The sequence below is a fragment of the Lissotriton helveticus genome, chromosome 2_2 (genome assembly GCF_964261635.1).
Source record: "Lissotriton helveticus chromosome 2_2, aLisHel1.1, whole genome shotgun sequence".
In the NCBI taxonomy this organism is placed as follows: Eukaryota; Metazoa; Chordata; class Amphibia; order Caudata; family Salamandridae; genus Lissotriton; species Lissotriton helveticus.
The window spans coordinates 16501031-16522224 of NC_136060.1; the positions used below are offsets into that span (position 1 = coordinate 16501031).

At 44.0% G+C, this 21194-nt stretch overlaps 1 protein-coding gene across 2 annotated transcripts in view; it reads left to right on the plus strand.

The window, feature by feature from the left end:
- TENM3 (teneurin transmembrane protein 3) overlaps positions 1 to 21194 on the plus strand; it is a 1441545-nt gene that overhangs the window by 1400600 nt on the left and 19751 nt on the right. For both annotated transcript variants that reach the window (XM_078677989.1, XM_078677990.1), the window contains 2 exons: positions 9085 to 9260; positions 10246 to 10481. In XM_078677989.1, coding sequence (XP_078534115.1) covers positions 9085 to 9260; positions 10246 to 10481 — 412 coding nt within the window. The remainder of the gene's footprint in view (positions 1 to 9084; positions 9261 to 10245; positions 10482 to 21194) is intronic.

The window sequence follows — 21194 nt, forward strand, 5'->3', positions numbered from 1 at the left end:
AGGTAGCAACACGTTAATGGCATTACCCACCCTGTGAGTTCACATCTGAGGAGAAAACCAACTGGAGTAAATCACACCTGCACAATCTGTTTGTATGTTTTTCATATTTTATTACCATACATAAAATAAGTCTATCAGCGTGTCCCATCGACCCCTCTAGACGTGGCATTGTTGCAGTTTCAATGCTCTAAAGTTATTAAGTGTCTTTCATAAGGACAGATGCTTAAGGAGTCTTATCTCTTGGATACATACACCACCAACAAAAATACAAAATTGTATTGATCTGCAATTGATTAGAAAATCAAAAACAGAATACATTATTCCAACAAAACAAATTCATTAATATAACTACCCGATAAACACCAGGATTGTAATTATTTACCATACCCCAATTATTATGTTATTGCTTTCGAGGTCATCTTTAACATGTAATACCAAAAGGCATACAAGGTATTGCCTAACTTTATTTTTCTTAATTCTGTTTGACATTTGAAACAGTCACTAGCTTTTTTATACCAAGCAAAATACTGTTCTTCTGACACAGTAACAAAAAACACAATATGGCAAATTATTTACCACATCGAAATCAATGCAAGATTCACAGCCTCTCACTAATTTTGCATTGTAATAACATCCTAGAGATGTTAATTTTATCATAAAAGGATAATTCTATTTTCTTGGCACTGATCAGAAAAGGAATATACACACTTGTGCCCTTACTTATAGAAGTTAATTACAGTGGCCAGAAATATCTAATAAATCAAGTCGTAGATATATTCAATTTTCTTTGCAGCACACTCAAGTTGTGTAGCTATCAAATGCCAATTTGCTGCTAATTAATGATATTCACTCAGAATTGGTGCCGTGCTGTTAAAGGAAATTGTATCACCTATTTGCAATAATACCAAGCCCTCCCTACCATTTGCATTATTTTACTCATATCAGTTTGCTGTATTGCTGGTTAAGGAAACACTATTGATACTTCTCCATTTTTGAAAAGGCATGTCCTTAAAAAACATGCACTTTGGGTTGGCTGGGCTGACGTCCTTATATGAAAATGACACTTCAAGTTAACAAAGTGGTACATAAAAAAGACACCCGAAATTAAATGCTACTATAACAACAAATTATTCAAATAAATATGTACCACTCTCTGTCGTTTTACTTAATTTTTGGTCTACGCTGCTATAGAATTGTGCACTAGTGCCTACATCAGTAGCAGCTCTCCCCAGGTAATCCATTCTTCTATTTTACAGTCTCAGTAATGAACCACAGCTTATTTAAAATGACGTGCAGATTATTGTGCTGAACGTCTGGAACGCTAAACTTCATTCGGTCCATCCCTACGGATAGTCTAGTGTAAATTTTATAGTGCCCTACGTCCCTTCTAAGATCTCATAAAAGTACACTATTACCTATCAATAACTCCTGACCATAAATCACTACAACCATAAAGGCTAAACCACTTAACTTAACATTCAGGTGAACGTTAACCACAAAATTAGATTGTTTTTATTTCCAGTCCTATTCCAGTCTGTTTCTGGTTTATGTAGAGAGCACCAAGAATTTTATGTTGCTACCAAATTTAAGACTAGATCACTAGCCATACAATGGATGGTTTAATGTAAACCTATGTACAGTTGTTATCAATTCACCAAAAGGGACATATCAACAGTTTCACCACCTAAGAACAAGACAACATTTTAGGCATATAAAACTCAATCAATATAGTATCCACCTCCAGCATCTAAGTTATTGAATGTATACTCCGTACACTTACTAGATCGCTCAGTGCACTTCCAGAGCTGTTAACTTGTAGAAACCATTAGACCCTAAGAAGAATACAACATTAGCACTACTCACCTGCCCACAGAAATGATGGATACCTTCATGGATTAGAGAGCAGTAAACAACCATAGAAACTCTGCCCCTAGATGATAACGCAGTGCTTTCATCTCTTTTCGAGGCCAATAGGTCATAGGGACAAATTGTCTGGCTGAAATACAGCTCAGAAACCCATCATATCACGTCTTCCCTAGTACAGGCACATCTCAGCATGACTACCATACTTCTTTATGATGCCCACCAAAATGTAATTATGCATCAGCACTGCATTGGAATACTCCTTATTCCTCAATAAGGCACGGGTTGGCTCAGCAGACAGTGGCATTGCCTTCCTTATTTCAGCCACTCAAGAGAGCATGAGGCAACATTCCTCGAGCCTGAATGGATTGGTTGTAGCTTGTTGGGTTCCGCTGCAGCATGTTACATGACTTCCCACAGTAATGATCCCACTTGCGCATGACGGAGAAGACCACAAATCTACCAGTTATATCGATACCATTTATCGCATCATTCTGCATCCTTCTACCTCTGACACAGGACTCCATCCAATAAACCGGCCACCTTGTTCTAATATTTCCTGACCTGGGTGACATACAGTAATTGCACGGGAACCCTTGGAAATAAAAACAGTGGATCACTTTCCTATTTCTAGATTTCTAAAATGGAACTCTATCCTTCTAACATGCTGTAACTCAAAGAGCACAGGAAACAGATTAACAGGCATTTTTTTCTTACAGTCTAGATATGGCCAAATGTACAATGCAGCGAAACAATTGATTTGGTTCACAAGATTGCTCCTCTGAAGATTATTAAATGGAAATAGCCTAAGTCTGCATGCAGATCTCCTTGGGCTGATTGTCTGTGCTGCTGACATTAAAATAGTTCTTAAATATTGCACTCCTTCGTTCTCTGCCTCTTGCATGAAGAATTGCCTCGACTGACGAGAAATCGAGAAAAGGCAGCGCAAGACCAGCCAGCACCTCCCAGTGCACTGAACGTGCTCCTCCTTGCCCTGTGCAGTAGTCTGTCCAAAGGTGGAATTATTTTAGATGGCGCCCTAATGCTTAATACGGATGACCTAGTTTGCTGTTTCAGAGAAAGAAACAAAAAAAAACAGCCTGCATGTTGAAATATATATATATATATATATATATATATATATATATATCAGAACTTGTTTAGCGCGTAAAGGATCTCCCAACGCATCAGTTGGAAGCCGCGATGGGCAACTAAAACCCCAAAGTAAGCAGAAAACCGACATGGCAGCTAAAATTCCATCTCTTCAGATTCCTACAAAAGGTAATCACAGAGTGACTGTTCCTAAGAGAAACCGGGAGAGAATTCCAGAGTTTCAGGCCCAGGTAGGAAAACGAGCGATCCTTCATGCGAGCAAAACCTGCGTGTTGTGAACAGTGAGAGGTTGGATGATCTCAGCTGGCTGGTAGGCACATACGGTTTCACTTGATCTTGAATGTATAAGGGGGCCAAACCATGTCTGGCCCTGAATATATAGTACAAAGCTTTGAATTCGATACGCTTGTCAACTGTAAACCAGTGTAGTTCGTGAAGCAACAGAGAAGTTGAAGCATGTCTAGCCAGTCGGAAAACAAGGCGAGCAGCTGCGTTCTGAATGATGTGCAGATGATGGATCAAGGATTTGTCTGCGACCAAGTACAGTACATTGCCATAATCCAATCTGGATGTCACCAGAGCTTGCATCACTGTTCTCTGGGTGACTGGAGGAATCAGCCAGAGGATCTTCTTGAGCCACTTGAGAACAGAGAAACAAGTGGCCGTGACCTTGGATACCTGAGGCTGTAGGGAGAGATTGTTGTTAATAAAAAATCCAAGATCCTTGACCTTAGTTGCCGAAGTTGGTAGCGGCCCAAGAGAATCTGGCCAATGATTGACTTGGCAAACTTCAGGGTTTCCCAGGACCTTAGTTGTTTCACCATTAAGCCTCAGTGCATTTTTATTCATCCAGAGGGAAGCATTCCTCAGACTGAGATGGAGTGAGGAGGGATCTTGATGCTGAGCAGCTTATAATGAATAGATGATCTGAGTATCGTCAGCGTATGAGATGAGGGTAAACCCCAACTTCTTAATTACATCTGCCATGGGGTGAACATAAATGTTGAAGAGCAGTGGGCTCAAAATAGAACCCTGTAGGGCCCCAGAGGTCAGAGCTAATGTCCCAGATCTGATGTTGGCCGAGGAGACCTGGAAGGTGCGATCTTTTAAAAAGGAAGTCAACAACACAAAGGCCAAACCTTCAATGCACAAAGCCTCAAGTCTGACTGCCAGAATGGGATGCGACACTATCAAACGCGGCACCTAAGTCAAGCAGGATGAGAGTGGCCATACCACCAGAATTGAGCTATTGCCTAAGACATTCTGTGACCCCAAGGAGAGCAGATTCGGGACTGTGACCAGCCCTAAAACCGGACTCTGATGGATGGAGAAACTTGCGGATCTCAACAAATGAGGAGAGTTGGGTATTAACATGCCTTTCCAGAATCTTGGAGAAGACAGAAAGAAGGGAAATTGGACGAAAATCTGACTAACAGGAAGGGTCCAGATCAACCTTTTTTTAGCAAGGGGAGGACAACTGCATGTTTCCAGTTCTGAGATACATAATCTTCGCTCAAGGAAGTATTGAGGAGTTTAAGAATCACAATTAGGGCAGAGTACTAAGTTTTTCAGGAGGAAGAGGATCTAGCGGGGAGCCGGACTTGATAGATCCTAGTACTTTTTGTAATGTTGCCATATCCAGAGAGGACAAAGCCATGATTTTGGAAGGTTCCGCAGGCTTATTAGCCGAAGAGTTCACTTTCTGATGTCCATTCACTGGGGTTACAGAAAGCACTAGGCTCACTAATTTAGTGGCGTCTACAGCTAGTTGATGGTGAATTGTCTCAACTTTGCTTTGAAAAAATGTAGCTAACTCGATGCACTTATTTTGGGAACGAGAAGGTGGAGTCAGAGTTTTGCTAGCTGCAGATAGTTCGTTCACTACTTTAAAAAGAGTCTTCTGGCAATATTGGGAGTTAGTAATCCTCTCCGTGAAATACGTAGGATGAGCTGTTTTACAGAGTGCATGATATTATTTCAGTGCTGCCACATAATCTGACTTCGCCTCAGTCGCGTAATGTTTCCTCCAATGTCTTTCTACAGTTTTTCAATTTTTTTTTTCATGTTTGAGGGACTCGGTGAACCAAGGAGCTGTAGGATACATTCTGCATTGCAATTTAGACATAAGTATCAGGATCGAGTCAGTGGCCTCCGTAAGCCTTCGGTGCACAGAGATTTGGTCTGGGTCAGGTTGAGAGATGAGGGTGGCCATTTTGTGGTTAAACAACTTATTTAACTCCGCCATGTCGAGTTTGGACCAGTTCCTGGTTCTAAGTTTCAGTGCAGGCCGAAAAAGGAGCGAAGAAATGACCTTGATACTGAAGGGCTCTGAAAAGTGATCCATCCAGCAGAGTTGTAGAGAAGGTGCGACGGATAAAGTTAAGTTGGAAAAAATAGGGTCCAGAAGGTGCCCACCTACCCCACATGAGTAGGTGCAGAGTTGAGGAGGAAGAGATTTAGAGTGCCCAAGTCATCGATAAAAGCCAAAGCTAGGTTATTATTGGTGTCCTCAAGATGAAGGTAGATATCACCAAGCAAAGTAAAATTGGCTATCCACAAAACATGGGGGGGAGGGCAGTGAATCAGGAAAAGCTGAGTACCAGTCGCTGGAAAACCCAGGAGGATGTTAGATTAGCGCCCCAGAGAAAGTAAATTCAGGGGAAAAGAGTAAATAGCAGGGCATCACAGTTAGGAATCTGGAGGTCCTCAATTTTACACTTCTAGATCTTTTCAAAAATGATTGCGATACCTCCGCCTGTTCTGTGAGATCTATTTGTCCCCATCAGAGCAAAGTTGCCAGGAGTGCTGAAATAAGATTGGGTTAGGAGAAGTCATCAAGCCAAGTTTCTGTAAGAAATACTGTGTCTGGGCTAGCATCACAGAGGAAAATAAATATATGTAGCGTTTGCTTGTAGAGAGAGCGCCAGTTTAAACTGAAGCACCAAAATTCTTGGGGCGGGGAAGGATTAGCCCGGCAGCTGGGGATAATCTCAGGCGCAACCTCCCTGACCTGAGGTTCATATAAAGCCTTAGGCTGGTGGTTAGGAATGTGTTCAAACTGGTAGAAAGCACAAGAGGGTGGAAGTTTGACAGGGCTAGAAACCTGACAATGAGTGTTGAGTGTAGGCCTTAAACTGTGTAAAACCAAAGGAGTATAAGATCTAATGTCTGGTTGCAAAGAACCAGGGTTTCTGTCCCTGGGCGGACAGGCACAGGCAGGCTTTCCTTAGGCGCAACTTCGGTGCACCCGCTGCACATCCGATCCACCATCTGTTTTAAGAGGTAAAATTAAATAAAAAAAATAATAAAACCACTCACCCTGCTCGAGAGGGCGATGTGGCAAGCGCAAGGTAAGTGGTTTTATTATTTTTTTTAATTCAATTTTCCCTATCCCCTTGTCTGTCAACTTCCCCCCACCCCACCCCACCACTTTTATTTACCTGTGCTGGTCGCACCTGGTCATTCTCAGTCCCTCGCTGGGCTGACCCGTTGGTGAATGCAGATTGAGCAGGGTGACTGAGCAGAAGTTGCCCTATTTGTTTTCAGGTACAGTTCACCATTGTGACCATTGTGAACAAATCCGTGAACAATTAGTCCTGGCAACATTTGCATTTTGGTTTTATCTCAGTGAAGTTAAGAAAGCATGCCTAAAAAGGCGCAATCCGCGAGTATGGGCCACTTTTTTTTTTTAGGGTGCCCAAGCCTATTTTTGATCACAGTCATGTGGTTTTTCCCTTACAATTGGGGGTGGGGTCGCACACTACTCACACACCAGCGGTATCGCCCCTAAGGACTGTGGTCAATGTAGTTACGTGTTCCGCGATGCATCTTCTTTCGATTATCTGCTATCTTCGCCATCCCTGGACCGCTGGTGTGTGAGTAGTGTGCGACCCCACCCCCAATTGTATTGTTAAAGCTCCCTCGAGCAGTTGGCTGACGAGCCTGGGACCCCGCACCTACGCGCCTGAGTGGTACTAAACCTGGCAGATATTTGGCAGCCACCGGCAACCCCAGAACACAGCCTATCCCTGCTGACGAGGGGTGATACCCCGAAACACGTGTCCAGGGATGGCGAAGACAGCGAAGATAGCAGAGAATCGAAAGAAGATGCATTGCGGAACACGTAACTACATTTACCATGGTCCTTAGGGGCGATACCGCTGGTGTGTGAGTAGTGTGCGACCCCACCCCTAATTGTAATGTGGTTTTTCCCACTCCGTTCATAGTTGCGGGTAGATGCCCGTGCTCCCGTCCTTAGGCAGTGAGCACTCCTTTCAGTTAACTTTGCACAATTTGTGGGCTTATCAATGCATGGTCCCCTTTTGGCTTACACCCATTCTGCTGATCAGGAATATGTTTAATATAAGCAGTGCATATTTTACAAATGCAGCTTTATAACGTCATTGCTGAGGCTAAAGAAGAAAATGTCATACATGCAACAAAAATGAATAACACAAAAATCAGGTGCCAGGTTTGAATGGGACATTCTATTCTGATTGGCACTAATTACAATACAGAATTCCAAATACTAAGTTTCAAAAGTGTATCTGTAGGTGACACCACCGAGCTGAGCATAGCCTAACATCCATTCACCCTGCCCCCATCTTTTGGGCGTGGTGTAGTGGCTCACTCAGGTATATTACCAACAATTGTAACTTGAGACCTTCAGATAACACAAGGAGGTATGCAACGAAGCAGTAACCTATTAAGCTATCTATGAAAAATACAAATATCTGACCTTCTAATTCATCCTGTGCTTTGCAGAAGGTACATTATTCCTCTATACCAGTAATCTAAGTACGGCCGAATGGCCGCTTGCTGTCCTCTTGACCATTACATCCGCGCCACCTCCAAACCTGGTTATCAGCAGCACAGGTTGCAGTTTACCTGCTGAGCACTAATATTCAGAAAAACATGTTAAATAAGCAGGCAGTCATTTATTTGCAGGTTAACTGAAGTTATGAAGTAACTATGCTGGTGTCCTGCACCACTTAACTTTAGAAACACCTTTATTTTTAAAGAAATCTTGCAAAAAATGTGTAAAAATAGGATTATGTAAAAAAAGATTACGTTTCTTCGAAATTAAAAAAAGTGTCTTTCATTAACATGCAGAAGCGTTTTACCATACCACAGCATTGAGAGATATTGGTTTTTCTTGAGTGATAGTTTTCAAACATGAATTTAGAAATATTCATGCTTACCCACCCTGACAACAATGCCAATAGTGAACTAGGGGGCAAGTCAGGTGTCATGTGCCCCATCTGGGTGGCTTAGGTTGCTAATATATGTGGACAACATAATCAAATACAGGAGGTTTTATACAGCGCAAAGTTTGAACTCAAGTATTTCGAGGGCCTCCTATATTCCTTAATGAAGAAAAAGAGAAGACTACATGCAAAAAAATGCGTAGGATCACACAGTTTGGTCAAGGGGAAAGCAGGGATTGATCCCAGGTTTTCTGGTTTTCCATTGTGCAATTCAGACACTAGATATACATGCTTCACTGCAAAACTGCAATGGAAGATGGCGCGGATTATGTTTTTTGCAACTAGTAAATTACGTCCTTTAACGTCCAACTCTGCCCTTCATTTTCACACCAACATTATAAAGTGTTAGGTCACTGGATACTGTTGCTGTAAAAATTTGCCAAGAGCTCAGAAATAAAATAACATTTGTATTGGAGACACCTTGAGCTGCAGTTAGCAGGAGTTATTTCTGTTTGAAACAAACATCGGCAGCCTAATACATATTAGGTAAGTAGAAAGCTAGGCATGATCTAAAACTAATAAGATTTCAGTTTTGTATGCTCTGAAATATTTTACCAGCATCTGTGCAAGTTCCCTTTGAAAACCTAAATTAGATGTACTGCAAGTTTTGGTCACACTTCAAAGAGTAATGTACATCCTTTTATATGCATGGCAGCGCTGCATTGGCTTCAGCATATGTGAACGGCCTTTTGATTATTTCAAAGCTTGTCTGAAGTTGTCATTCTGCATATCCCATTTTCCAGAAGCACACATTTGGAACTTGGTAGCCTTATTTTAAAAATGTAACATTTTATGTTTTTGTTAAACATACCTTTTCTGATTCCCTAATCTCGATTTGTAGTTACGACAGCGAAGGGCGCCTTACAAACGTCACATTCCCAACTGGAGTAGTCACAAATCTTCATGGAGAAATGGACCGAGCCATTACAGTGGATATCGAGTCATCAAGCAGGGAAGATGACGTCAGCATCACGTCCAACTTATCCTCAATTGATTCTTTCTACACAATGCTTCAAGGTAATAATTCTAATGCCAGTAATGAGTTGCACTAGAAACAGGCATTGGCAATGCCAGTAGGTCTATCTTTAAAGGAATGTTGGATGATAATGTGAAGCGTTACAAGTTAATAGCATGCCAATAGATCTGCATTTGTGTGGAAGCAAAGAACTGTAGAATAATATTGGTGTAGGTTAAAAGGTCAGTGACAGTTGCACTGTCAAGGCAGACCTAAAATTCTATGTAAGTTAATGACTGCCTCCAATCTGTGCTGCTGCCAGAGAAAAACCTAAATTATCTAGTTATCTTAGACACTTTAATAGCATTCCAATGTCAGGTGTGTGACCCTGAAATTTCAAGCTTAGGCAGCCAGATGAACAAACAAAATTATCATAGCTGCGTGGAGGACAAGCACTTATTTTGTGGAAGGACACAACTTCTGTCCAATCAAACCCTGTACTCCTGGTTCCAACATATGGCTAGAGCCATAGCTCCTATCCAATGATGCTCACATAATTGGTTGCTAACAGCTGAGCTGTCAAGCCAGACCATAAAAATTGTCTAAACCGTGGCTTTTAAGTGTATTGTATTTACAATTATTTCTATATGTAGATATGATTTTGATTAAGAAAATATTTTTCTACACTCATGCAACATATTTATTATTCTTGATACAGCAATATACTAGATCCTGAGTAATTGAATACATCTAGTATGCACAAAATGACAGTATAGCCCTTTTTTGCTTGCCTTTGTATATATGAAACTGATCAGACTATAACTAATATTTATTATTTATGTAGCTAGTCTGAGTGTATCTAAAATGTAAAGCCACAAAATATAGTGTAAGATGGTGGATCATTCCTATCTAAAATGATTTCATGGTTGATTTTGGATTAACATCAATATTAAATGTATTTGTGTCTGTAGTTATTTTTTAACTTTTATTGTCTTTGTGAATCATTTTAAATGTCTGCTTAATTTTTTCCATTTATTTCTTTATCAGACCAGTTTAGGAACAGTTACCAGATTGGTTATGATGGGTCCATCCGTATTATCTATGGAAATGGCATGGATTCTCACTACCAAACGGAGCCCCACATTCTTGCTGGCCCAGTTAATCCAACGGTTGCAAGGCGAAATATGACCCTTCCGGGCGAGAATGGGCAGAATGTGGTAGAGTGGAGATATCGAAAAGAGCAAGCCCAAGGGAAAGTCAATGTGATTGGTCGGAAACTTAGGGTAAGGAAATATTGTAAATGTAACCAAATATGTACTTGGTAGCTCTTTTTATTCTAAAATCATGATGCCATATCAGTGAAATTCATTCTGCAGTTAGAGAGAACACTACATTTTTTTAAAAACAAGTTTTGTTTGTTTATGGAACAAATTTGTAGGACATTGAAAAAAGTGTTGTCTCATCTACCAGTCTTAACAAAGTGTTTCGCTTGTTTTTCAGGATAGTCATATATTCTTATTTCAAATTGGTGCACACCAAGACTTTGGGTCTTTGACCGTTGAATACATGCTCTTGGCCTTGTGAAACCTCATTTAGCTGTTGTACAGGAATTGTAGTGCAAATGTTTTTGTGAATATGTTCCATTTTGCATCGAGTTCACATAGTGTGAAATTTACACATATCTCAAAGAAATGTATATGTATTATCAAATAAAGTAAACATGAGAAAACCACTTAAACATGAAGTTATCTGCTCAAGTTATCAGAAAATTTGATATAGTGTCAGGCCACTGCAATATTGAAGATCTATTATCTCAAGATGAGATCTGAAGATAAATACTGTTTTCTTCATTATTTGTGTCTCCTTTTTTCTTTGGGAGGATATTTCCTTAACCCTACAGCTCAAGGACTGATCTCCATTTAACCTCCTCTCATTCTAATGTGCTATGTTCTTTCCTTGCCATGTGACCATCACTAAATGTACTCTGTGAATCCACATGGTTGTGTGTTATACATGGCTGTTGTGCATATTGTGCTATGCTACACTCTGTGGCAGGTCCGTCTTCTGCCAATGCCCCAACTGTCTTGCATTATTTATTTTGGATGTATGAATTTAGTTAGGACCGATTAGCCACATGCCTCAGTTACACTTTACTTCTTGCAATGTTGCATGTAACAGAAGGGATATTAAGGAAATGGCTTTAAGAGATATGTTAGCTCATCATTACAAGCTGTTAACCAGCTCTGGAAGAGTCCATGATGAAAACAGTGTTTTTCTGCTAAAGCGTTTGTCATCTTTTCAAGGGGATTTTCTCTGCTCGTACAAAAGGCATGTATATCATGAGACCTACTGTCATGCAGCATTATTTCCATTCTCATCATCTGCCACCACAGCACGTTAATGTACGATCTTTTCTTTCCACGCCAGTTAGCACAGACCTGAGAGAGCTACCCCCAGTCAATTTTTTTTTACAACGCTTTTTTCGACCTTTATCAAAGTCTTTTTTGAGAATTCTTCTCCTGGTGTGGCAGGGATGTCCACTAGGAAGGCTGGCTTCAAGCCCTGTGGTGCCTGTCATCGACAGTTGTCAGTGACGGACCCCCATCTTTTTTGCCGCTGGTGCCTGGAGTGCAACCATGCTGTAAAGACCTGCCGTGTCATGGTTCCCAAGGTCTTGAGGGAGGGGGTCCCTCAAGCACCTTGCCACCCGATGTGCGGCGGCTGGATGGTCTTGTCGTTTTCGAGAGGAAGGCCCTGGGATCGGTCATGAAGTCCAAGATCCTCATCACATCCTAAGTCATCGGGCCACTCAAGCAAATCTCACAAAAAGAAGAAAAGCAAGTCGTCGAAGAGGTACTCAACTTTGCCCCATATGTTGTGGTCTTCGGATCCATGGTTGAGCATAGTCATTTGAAGCAGGGCTCCATGTTTAAGCCTGCGCCTGGGCTGGTTTCGCACCTCCCAGAGTTTCCTGGAGCCGAGGCGACCCCCACTCAACTTCAGGAGTTTTATGAGGCTATATACTTCATATTTGAGCGGCCTGTTCCTCCTACCAGCGTGCTTTTGGGTCCCGCGGGTTCCAGAGGGGTCCCTACTGATTTCATGCCAGAGGCTCCCACAGTGGCCTTTGTATCCACAGATGGATCCGACCTGGCGCCGCTATCCCCATTCTGATCCCCAACTCAGACAAGAGCCCGAGGGGAGTCATCTGACTCTGGGGGCTACTAGAGCCATGCCTTCCTTGATCCTTTCCCAGCAGGGCTCTGCTCTGGGCACCTTAGAGGGTAATCCTTCAGCTATCTCAGCCTTTCTGTGGTTTCATGGCCAGCCATCCCTCTGCCATTCTCCTATTGTACATAGGTTCTTGAAAGGTTTGCAACATAAGTTTCCTTCTTCAATATCCCTCAGTGGGATCTTAATTTAGGCCTGATGTTCTTGATGTGTGCTCCTTTTTACCCCTTGCACAACTGTTGTCTCAGGCTCCTTATCATCAAGACGTCCTTCCTGGTGGCAATAACATCTCCCTGAAGGGTCAGTGAGCTTCAGGCTTTGTCATCCACGCCTACATACACAAGCATCTACCCAGACAAGCTGGCTCTTCTCACTAGAGTTTCCTTTCTGCAGAACGTAGTTACTCCTTTTCATATAGGCCAGGCCATCACCCTGCCTCCTTTTTATGCTCCGACACATACTTCTAAGGAAGAGGAGGAACTACAGCGACTGGACCCAAAAAGAGCATTGATGTTCTACTTTGACCACACAAGAGAGTTCTGGGTGGACGACCCAACTCTTCGTCTGGTATTTAGGAGCAAAGAAGTGAAAGTCAGTGTAGAAGTGGACCATGTCCCGATGGATCGTGTTCTGCATTAATTTCTGCTACGCACTGGGGCTTGCTGAGGGTTTGCATCCTCATTCTAGCAGACCTAAGCCTGCTACCACAGTGTTAGCGCAAGTAATTCCAGGCCTGATTATCTACCAAGCATCAACATAGACATCTCTACACACATTCACAAAGCGCTACTACCTGTACGGTTAGGTCCACGGGGATGGGCACTTTGCTGATTCGGTCCTGCAGGACTTTATACTATCAATCAATTTCTTGGACCCACCTGACGGGAGGTATTGCTCGAGTATCCATTCTAAGGTAAGGAATCTGCAGCTAGATGTCCCTTTGAGATTAACAAGTTACTTCCCTACTGTAACGCCTTATCGTATAGAGACTCTATATAGCCGCAGATTCCTTAATGACTTACCCATCCTCCCTGCTCTGCGAAATAATTTCTAGGGGCAGGGCTGTTTCACCTTTCACTGCCCTAATTTTCCACTCCAGTGGTCAGTGCTTTTGTGGCTCCGCGCTCCTGGCATAGAAAGTCACAAAAAGAAACTGACATCACTGCACTGGGGTAACACCTACATAGGCACTGTGCATGTCACTTCTAGCGTGGATGCCGTCATGCAGAGCTGAATGACACCACCCACATGTGTGCAGGTATACTGCTTATGAAAAATTTCCTGATTCAATCTGATGACTGGATATAATTCTAAGATAATTAATCTGCAGTTAGATAGAGTCTTCACCAGATAAGGCGTTACTGAGGTTGCTTGTTCTACTGGTTCACTGTCATGTGGATCAACCATAAGCCCCATCCAACAAATAGAATAATAAAGCATTAGCCAAATATCTTCACCAGTGTCTTGTTAATGCATTCTAGCATTTTGATTGAGCTGTAAAGAGGTTCCCTGGTGCGCTCCTTTGGCTCTCAATGCTGTAGGTCAAGAAAGACATGGTCCATTAAGTTGGCTTGGTACTCTTTCCTTAAGCACAGATTAAGAGGTGTAAGAAGGAAAAGAAACATGGAACGTGGGAGTCAAACTTCATATGGCGGTCTACATTCTTTCTTCTGCCATCATTTTCACTTCACTTCCCACACAGTCAGCAGTTACACAAAGTATCATAGGTAAAAAAAAGAATGGTATATTCTCACCCAGAGCTCCAAGAGAGACATATCTTAATATGGTCTGCATTTTTCTTTGTCCATCTGCCATAGTGCTCTCTATGCTTCAACTTCCACATTCACTATGTAGGGGTCTCTTAAACTGTGAACATGTTGCATAAGGCTGTCTCACAGTAATAGGCATTTATGTGTACTACAGCAGGTGAATTTCATAGAAAGAGGACCACAAAATCTCGGCTTATTATAGCTTTGCTGGTCTTACTCAGGCAACAGATTTTCTCTGGTTATTAGTCTGTTACATGTTCATGTAATTCGTTTTTACTTCCACCATGCACTTTCTATAAAGAAACATTACCCTTGTATGAAAGTGCTATTATATATATCCTATTGTATTCTCACATTCTTCTCCTTGAGCTCCAGTCTCCTGTGACCTACATCTACTATTATTGTATCGCTGGTAAACCTTTACCTTAAGTGGTGTGCTCTTTTCATTGTAGAACTGAATATGTCACAGTCATGTTCTCCGCCAGTGCATTCTAGAGGACATTGAGAGATGATGGATGTCCACATGGATCTTAAACTAAATTAAGTAAATGTGGAAAATGCTTTGGGTGGGATATAAAAAAGTGTAAATTATGTCTGATCTTAGTTCCATTCCAGCTTCATTACATCTCAGAGTTCTGAGAGTGATTTCTAGTTTACATGTTTTACTTGCTATGCTATAACACAAGTGGTTTTGTTCTAGAGTGCAATGAGCAGGGAAGAAAAATCTCCTGAACTACATTCAGTATAGGTACAAGTGTATAGTTTCATCAGGATGTCAAATTTTATGAACTTGGAATTAGTGGTGGTCATGCACAGAGCTTTAATTAAGTGGGTATTTAAAAACAGGCCAGATTTTGAAATCAAGTTTGCTCTCTTGATTTTAAAAATGCTTGAGAAAGTGTGCAACTTAGGCTTGAAGATTTCTCAAGGAAACCCACGTTTTAGTGGGTGTAGTGAAGCATTTTCACTATCAGTCAATCAAGCATTATAACATGCGGCAAATCACCTGTGAGGGTCTAAAGGCGCCAGAGCTGTTGGCTGCTGCTTGGAGGTCTGATCAATCAAGCATCCATGTCTTTAGTTCTAATCTGAATTTCTGGAGTGACGGTGTGGTCCTGAGGGGGAGGCTGTTTCAAGCCTTGGCTGCCAGATGCAGGAAGGAGCGTCCTCTGCTGTTGGTTCTGCAGATCAATGGGATGCTTGTGAGAGAGAGAGGCTAATTGAAGGTGTGTGGTTGGTTGGTAAACAGTCAGGTGTTTGTTAATGTATTCTGGTCCTTCATTGTACAGTGCCTTGTAGGCGTGGGTTACCATCTTGAACTGGAATCTCTTCTGGATCGGGAGCTAGTGTAATCTCTTAAGATGGTGTGTGATGTGGGTCCTTCTGGGGAGGTTGAGTATAAACCTTAATGCTGAGTTCTGTATAGTCTGGAGTCTTTTCAGGAGCTGTGCAGTGATTCATATGCAGAGTGTGCACCCGTAGTTCAGTCTGTTGCTGATGAGGGCCTGAGTGACAGTCCTTCTCGTGTTGACTGGGAGCAACCTGAAGCTTTTGCAGCGCATGTGATGGGTGTGGTAGCAGTCGGATGAGACTGTGTTGATGTGTTTCTTCATGGATAGCTTGCTATCCAAGATGATGCTTAGGTTACAGGCGTGGTCTGTCGGGTGGGTGATGTTCTGAGCATGGCCAGCCACTATGTGTTGCTCTATGGTGACGTGTTGTTCCCAAAGACAGTTGTCCTTCATCCAGTTGGCGATGTTCATCATGCTTAAACTCACACAACAGAGAAAAGACAATAAGTCCTACTTCTTTAAGAGAAAGAGGGTCCATATAACATTACATCTAGGCCCACATAGACACAGTGTTTTTTGATCTTTTAACACCTTGAGGGGTGACAACACGTGTCTTAATACTGCCCTCACACACTTTGCAGTGTCATGCTTCATCACTGGGCCACATCATACACCCAGGTGCAGACCAACACACTGAGTGGAGCGCTAGATATTTTTAGATGAAGAGCAAGTGGTGAGATTCAAGGAAGTAGAAATGTGGTGAAAACACATACAACACGAACAATAACGTGACGTACTAGACAAACACCAAAGTCAGAGGGCGGGATTGTTGCTACCCCCTGTACTCGGGACCAATATAATGCAGAATTTTAAGGTTTAAAACAACCTAAGGTTCCACCTATATAATTTTATTCTGGCTGTGGGCCCCTGGAAGGGTTAAAATCTCTCAGGAACCGGGTATATAGGGAGCGTAACGGTCCCTATACCCCCACTGCAGATACCAACATGTTTCTGCCAAAACTAAGCCCCCATATGGGTGGCACTGGCTTTCATCAGGGTGAGTTTGAGTTTAAAATATTTCTTAAACGCGCGTACACCGAGCGGTTTCATGGCGCAGTAAAGTACTAAAAGCCTGAGGGGGAGAAAGACAGGAACACAGAAAGAGGCTTTATGGTGAGAAGGCTTGTGTAAAAAGAAAGGTTTTGAGTGCCTTGCGGAAGAGTGTGTACTGGGGGCAGGATCTCAGGTGCGCCGGGAGGGAGTTCCAAAAAGCAGGAGCGAGTGTGGAGAATTTGGAGCCTCCCCATTTTTTGCGTTTAAAACGGGGAACTACAAGCAGTTGTTGGGTAGATGAGCGTAGCTCACTGGGAGGAACATAGGAGTGAATTTCGGAAGTGATAAAAGCAGGGGCTGAGCCGGACCGGGCATTGAAAATGATGCAGCCCAACTTGAACTGGGCTCGTTCCTGTATGGGGAGCCAGTGTAGGGACTTAAGAAGGGGCGTGACGTGGTGTGATTTGGACAAATTGAATACCAGGCGGGTCGCCTGGTTCTGGACCAGCTGGAGACGTCGCACGTTGTACGCAGGCATGCCACAGTAAAGGGCATTGCTGTAATCCAGGCGGGAAGTAACCATCGCCAGGACTATGAGTTTGGGTGCGGAGGGAGAAAAAAAACAAGAGACTTTGCGGATAGTGCGGAGGGAGAGAAAGGATAAGGATAGAACAGAGCTGACTTGGGAATGAAGGAAGAGTTGGTCATTCAGATTGAATCCAAGAGTTTTTACAGAGGAAGATGGAAGCGGGGGGGGGGGCCTAAGGAGGGGGGCCAGAAGAGAGAAGACCAGGGACTGGAACAACCACCTGTCAGCACCAACTCCGTTTTGTCGGGGTTTAACTTCAGGTGGTTGTGATTCATCCAGTCCTGGATGAAGATCATGACAGACTGGAAATTGGATATTGACTCGGGGGAAGAAGATAGGGAAAAAATAAGCTGGAGGTCATCCGCATAGTTGTAGACGGAGACCTCCAGCTGTTGGAGGGCGAAGATGAGTGGGGCGATATACAAATTAAATAGCAGGGGGGAAAGGGAGGAGCCCTGGGGAACCCCGCATTGAACCGCACGGAAGTCCGCCGAAAAGTCACCCAATCACACTGCTTGGGTGCGGTCGCGCAGGAAGGAGGACAGCCAGACCAAGGCCGATCCTTCGATTCCCGCCGCGCTGACACGGGAAAGTAAGGTGGCATGATCAACCGTGTCAAAAGCGGCGGAGAGATCGAGGAGGACCAGGGCCTGAGGATGGTTGGTGTCCATACCCTCTCTGAGGTTGTCAAGTACCGATAATACCACGGACTCCGTGGAGTGTGCGGGACGGAAACCCACCTGCCTGGGAGCTAAAACCCTGTTCGCCTCCACGAAGGTACTCAGTGTTCTGGTTACATGGCGTTCCAGTACCTTCGCCAAAAAGGGTAAGAGTGAGATGGGGCGATAGTTAATAGGAACCGAGGGGTCGGCGCCAGGTTTTTTGAGGATGGGTAGGATAACGGCCGATTTAAGGGGTGAAATGACAATGCCCTGTGATAGTGAGCTATTAAGAAGGGTGAGGGGCGGCAAAACACAGGCAGAGTAGATCTGTTTCAGGATGTGTGCTGGGCATGGGTCTAGAGGGGAGCCGGACTTAACCAAAGGCAGAAGAGAGAGGAAAGAATCTTCTGTAAGGAGAGGGATGGAGTCGAGGCGTGCTGCCACTGGGGGACACTGGGGGCTAACGAAGGAGGGGGAGGGGGGATTGTTAGCTTTGATAGTGGCGATTTTGTCAAGAAAGAAAGAATTGAGGGAGTCACAGAGGTGCTGGGAGGGGGAGGGTTTGAGGGTGGCCCTGTCGGAGTATGCGAGGTCATGCACAATAGCAAAGATTTCTCTGGGCCGATTTTCGGCGGTTAGGATTTTAGAGGAGAAGTAGGCGTTCTTGGTTGCCAAAATAGATTTTTTGTACACGGCCAAGAGGGTGATGTACTGGTTTCTAAGGATCGGGCAGTAGTCTCGCCGCCAGGAGCGTTCCGCCCGGCGGACGTTAAGTTTTTGAACCTTCAGTTCCTCGTTGAACCAGCGATTAGCGTCGTTGGGGCGTCTAGATGATATCCGCCTTAAGGGGGCGACTAAGTCGCAGCCAGCTGGCAGCCATGCGTTTATGGAGTCCGCTTGTCCGAGAGATGGCAACCCGTGAAGATCCGGGCTGGATGCGGAGAGTGTGGCGGACAGGGAGGCCACATCCACACGGTTCCATGAGCGCGCCCAGATGTTTTTGGGGAGGGAGGGCTTAAGGGCTGGGCTGAGGGATAGGGAGAAAGAGATGAGGAAGTGATCTGACCAAGTGCAGGGGGAGATAGACAGCGAAGTTACCGGGCAATTGAGGGACCAGATCTGATCAAGGATGTGGCCCTGGCTATGGGTTGGGGCGTGAACAGCGGGGACAAAGTTGAGGGAGCGGAGAGACTCCGAGAACTCTTTAGATGTTGAACATTCGGCCGGGTCAGAGGGTGTTGGTCCCTTTTGTTATAGTCCTTCCCCTAGTTGGGTTCTTATTACCGTATAGTCTGTAGGTTATTTTTCTTACAGTAGGGTCTCTCCAGGATTTCTGTGAGGGAACCACTTCACGAGTTCATATAATTTTTTTCTGAACCCGGGACGCTGTGTGGACGTACTCTCGCCGTCACATAGTCACGAGAAGTACCAGGAATTCTGCCCCCATCAGTCGTCCTCCGCCGGCAGAGGACGACTGATGGGGGCAGAATTCCTGGTAACCTACAGACTATAAGGTAATAAGAACCCAACTAGGGGAAGGACTATAACAAAAGGGACAAACACCCTGATGAAAGCCAGTGCCACCCATATGGGGGCTTAGATTTGGCAGAAACATGTTGGTATCTGCAGTGGCGGTATAGGGACCGTTACGCTCCCTATATACCCGGTTCCTGAGAGATTTTAACCCTTCCAGGGGCCCACAGCCAGAATAAAATTATATAGGTGGACCCTTAGGTTGTTTTAAACCTTAAAATACTGCATTATATTGGTCCCTAGTACAGGGGGTAGCAACAATCCCGCCCTCTGACTTTGGTGTTTGTCTAATACGTCACGTTATTGTTCGTGTTGTATGTGTTTTCACCACATTTCTACTTCCTTGAATCTCACCACTTGCTCTTCATCTAAAAATATCTAGCGCTCCACTCAGTGTGTTGGTCTGCACCTGGGTGTATGATGCGGCTCAGTGATGAAGTATGACACTGCAAAGTGTGTGAGGGCAGTATTAAGACACGTGTTGTCACCCCTCAAGGTGTTAAAAGATCAAAAAACACTGTGTCTATGTGGGCCTAGATGTAATGTTATATGGACCCTCTTTCTCTTAAAGAAGTAGGACTTATTATCTTTTCTTTGTATTAGTACCTCTCTGTTGTGTGAGTTTAAGTTGATTACAGGGGGTTCAGAGAAGTCTTAGTCCTTTGTCTCTTCAGGTGTGTTTTGCGATGTTCATCATGCGTCTGTGTAAGTTAGATCTAGTGGTGGAGGGATCTTTGCACAGTGAGAGGATGAGCTGTGTGTCTTCGGTGTAGGAGATGATGCTGAGTCTGTGTGATCTGACGTGTTGGCCCTGGGGGTCATGTAGGTGTTGACGGGGGTTGGGCTGATGGACGATCCTTGGGGAACTCCACAGATGATCTTCTTCGGCTCTAAGGTGAACCGTGGGGGACGTAGCTTTTGGATTTTGCTGGTGAGGTACGAAGTGATCCATTTGAGGGCGTTTCTTTGGATCCTGATATGGTGGAGTCTGTTGATCAGGATGTGGTGGGAGACGGTGTCAAATGTAGTGGACAGATCTAGGAGGATGAGGTCAGCTGTATCCCCACATTCCAGGAGGAAGTTGGTGGCTGTGATCAGAACTGTCTCTGTGCTGTGGTTAGCTCACAATCCGGATTGGAAGGAGTCCAGGAGGTTGTGGTCTTCCAGATGTTGGGGGAGTTGCTGGTTGATCACTTTCTCAAGGACTCTTTCTGGATAGGGAAGCAGAGAGATTGGCCGCTAGTTCTTGGCTGGGTTGGCCGGGTCAGTAGAGGGTTTCTTTAGGAGGAGCCTCACTGTGTGTGTCCAGTCCTCAGGAAAGGAGGCAGTGGTGAAGTAGGTGTTCAGGAACTTCCTGAGCTTGTCGTGGATTGTCTTGCTTCCTAGGTGAACATATGGTGGGGTATGGGTCCAGTGGGTGAGATGGTATCTGGCGTTTGTATTCTTGACGGTGGCCTGGTGGATGCTGTTAACAGTGGAGGGTTGGTGTCCTACGTTTTCGTAGATGGCCGAGATCTTGTTCCGGAACAAGTCTACAAGGTTGTCACATAGTTCCTGGGAGGGAGTAATGTTGTTCTTGATGGCTGTGGGATTAGTGAATTCCTTCACAATGGCAAAGAGTTCTTTGCAGGGGTTAGTGCTGGCCTCTATGCAGACTTTTTAGGTGTTCTTCTTAGTTTCTTTTAGGAGGAGGTGGTACTACTTGAGTGCAGTTTTGAAGGTGGTGCGGTATTTCATTTCCTCGCTGAGGCGCCGCTTCCTTTCAAGATGTCGGCAGTTGCATTTTGTGGACTGCAGTTCCTTGGTGAACCAGCTCGCTCTTTTGCTTGGTTCTTTGATCTTGGCTGTCTTGCCAGAGGCAATGGCA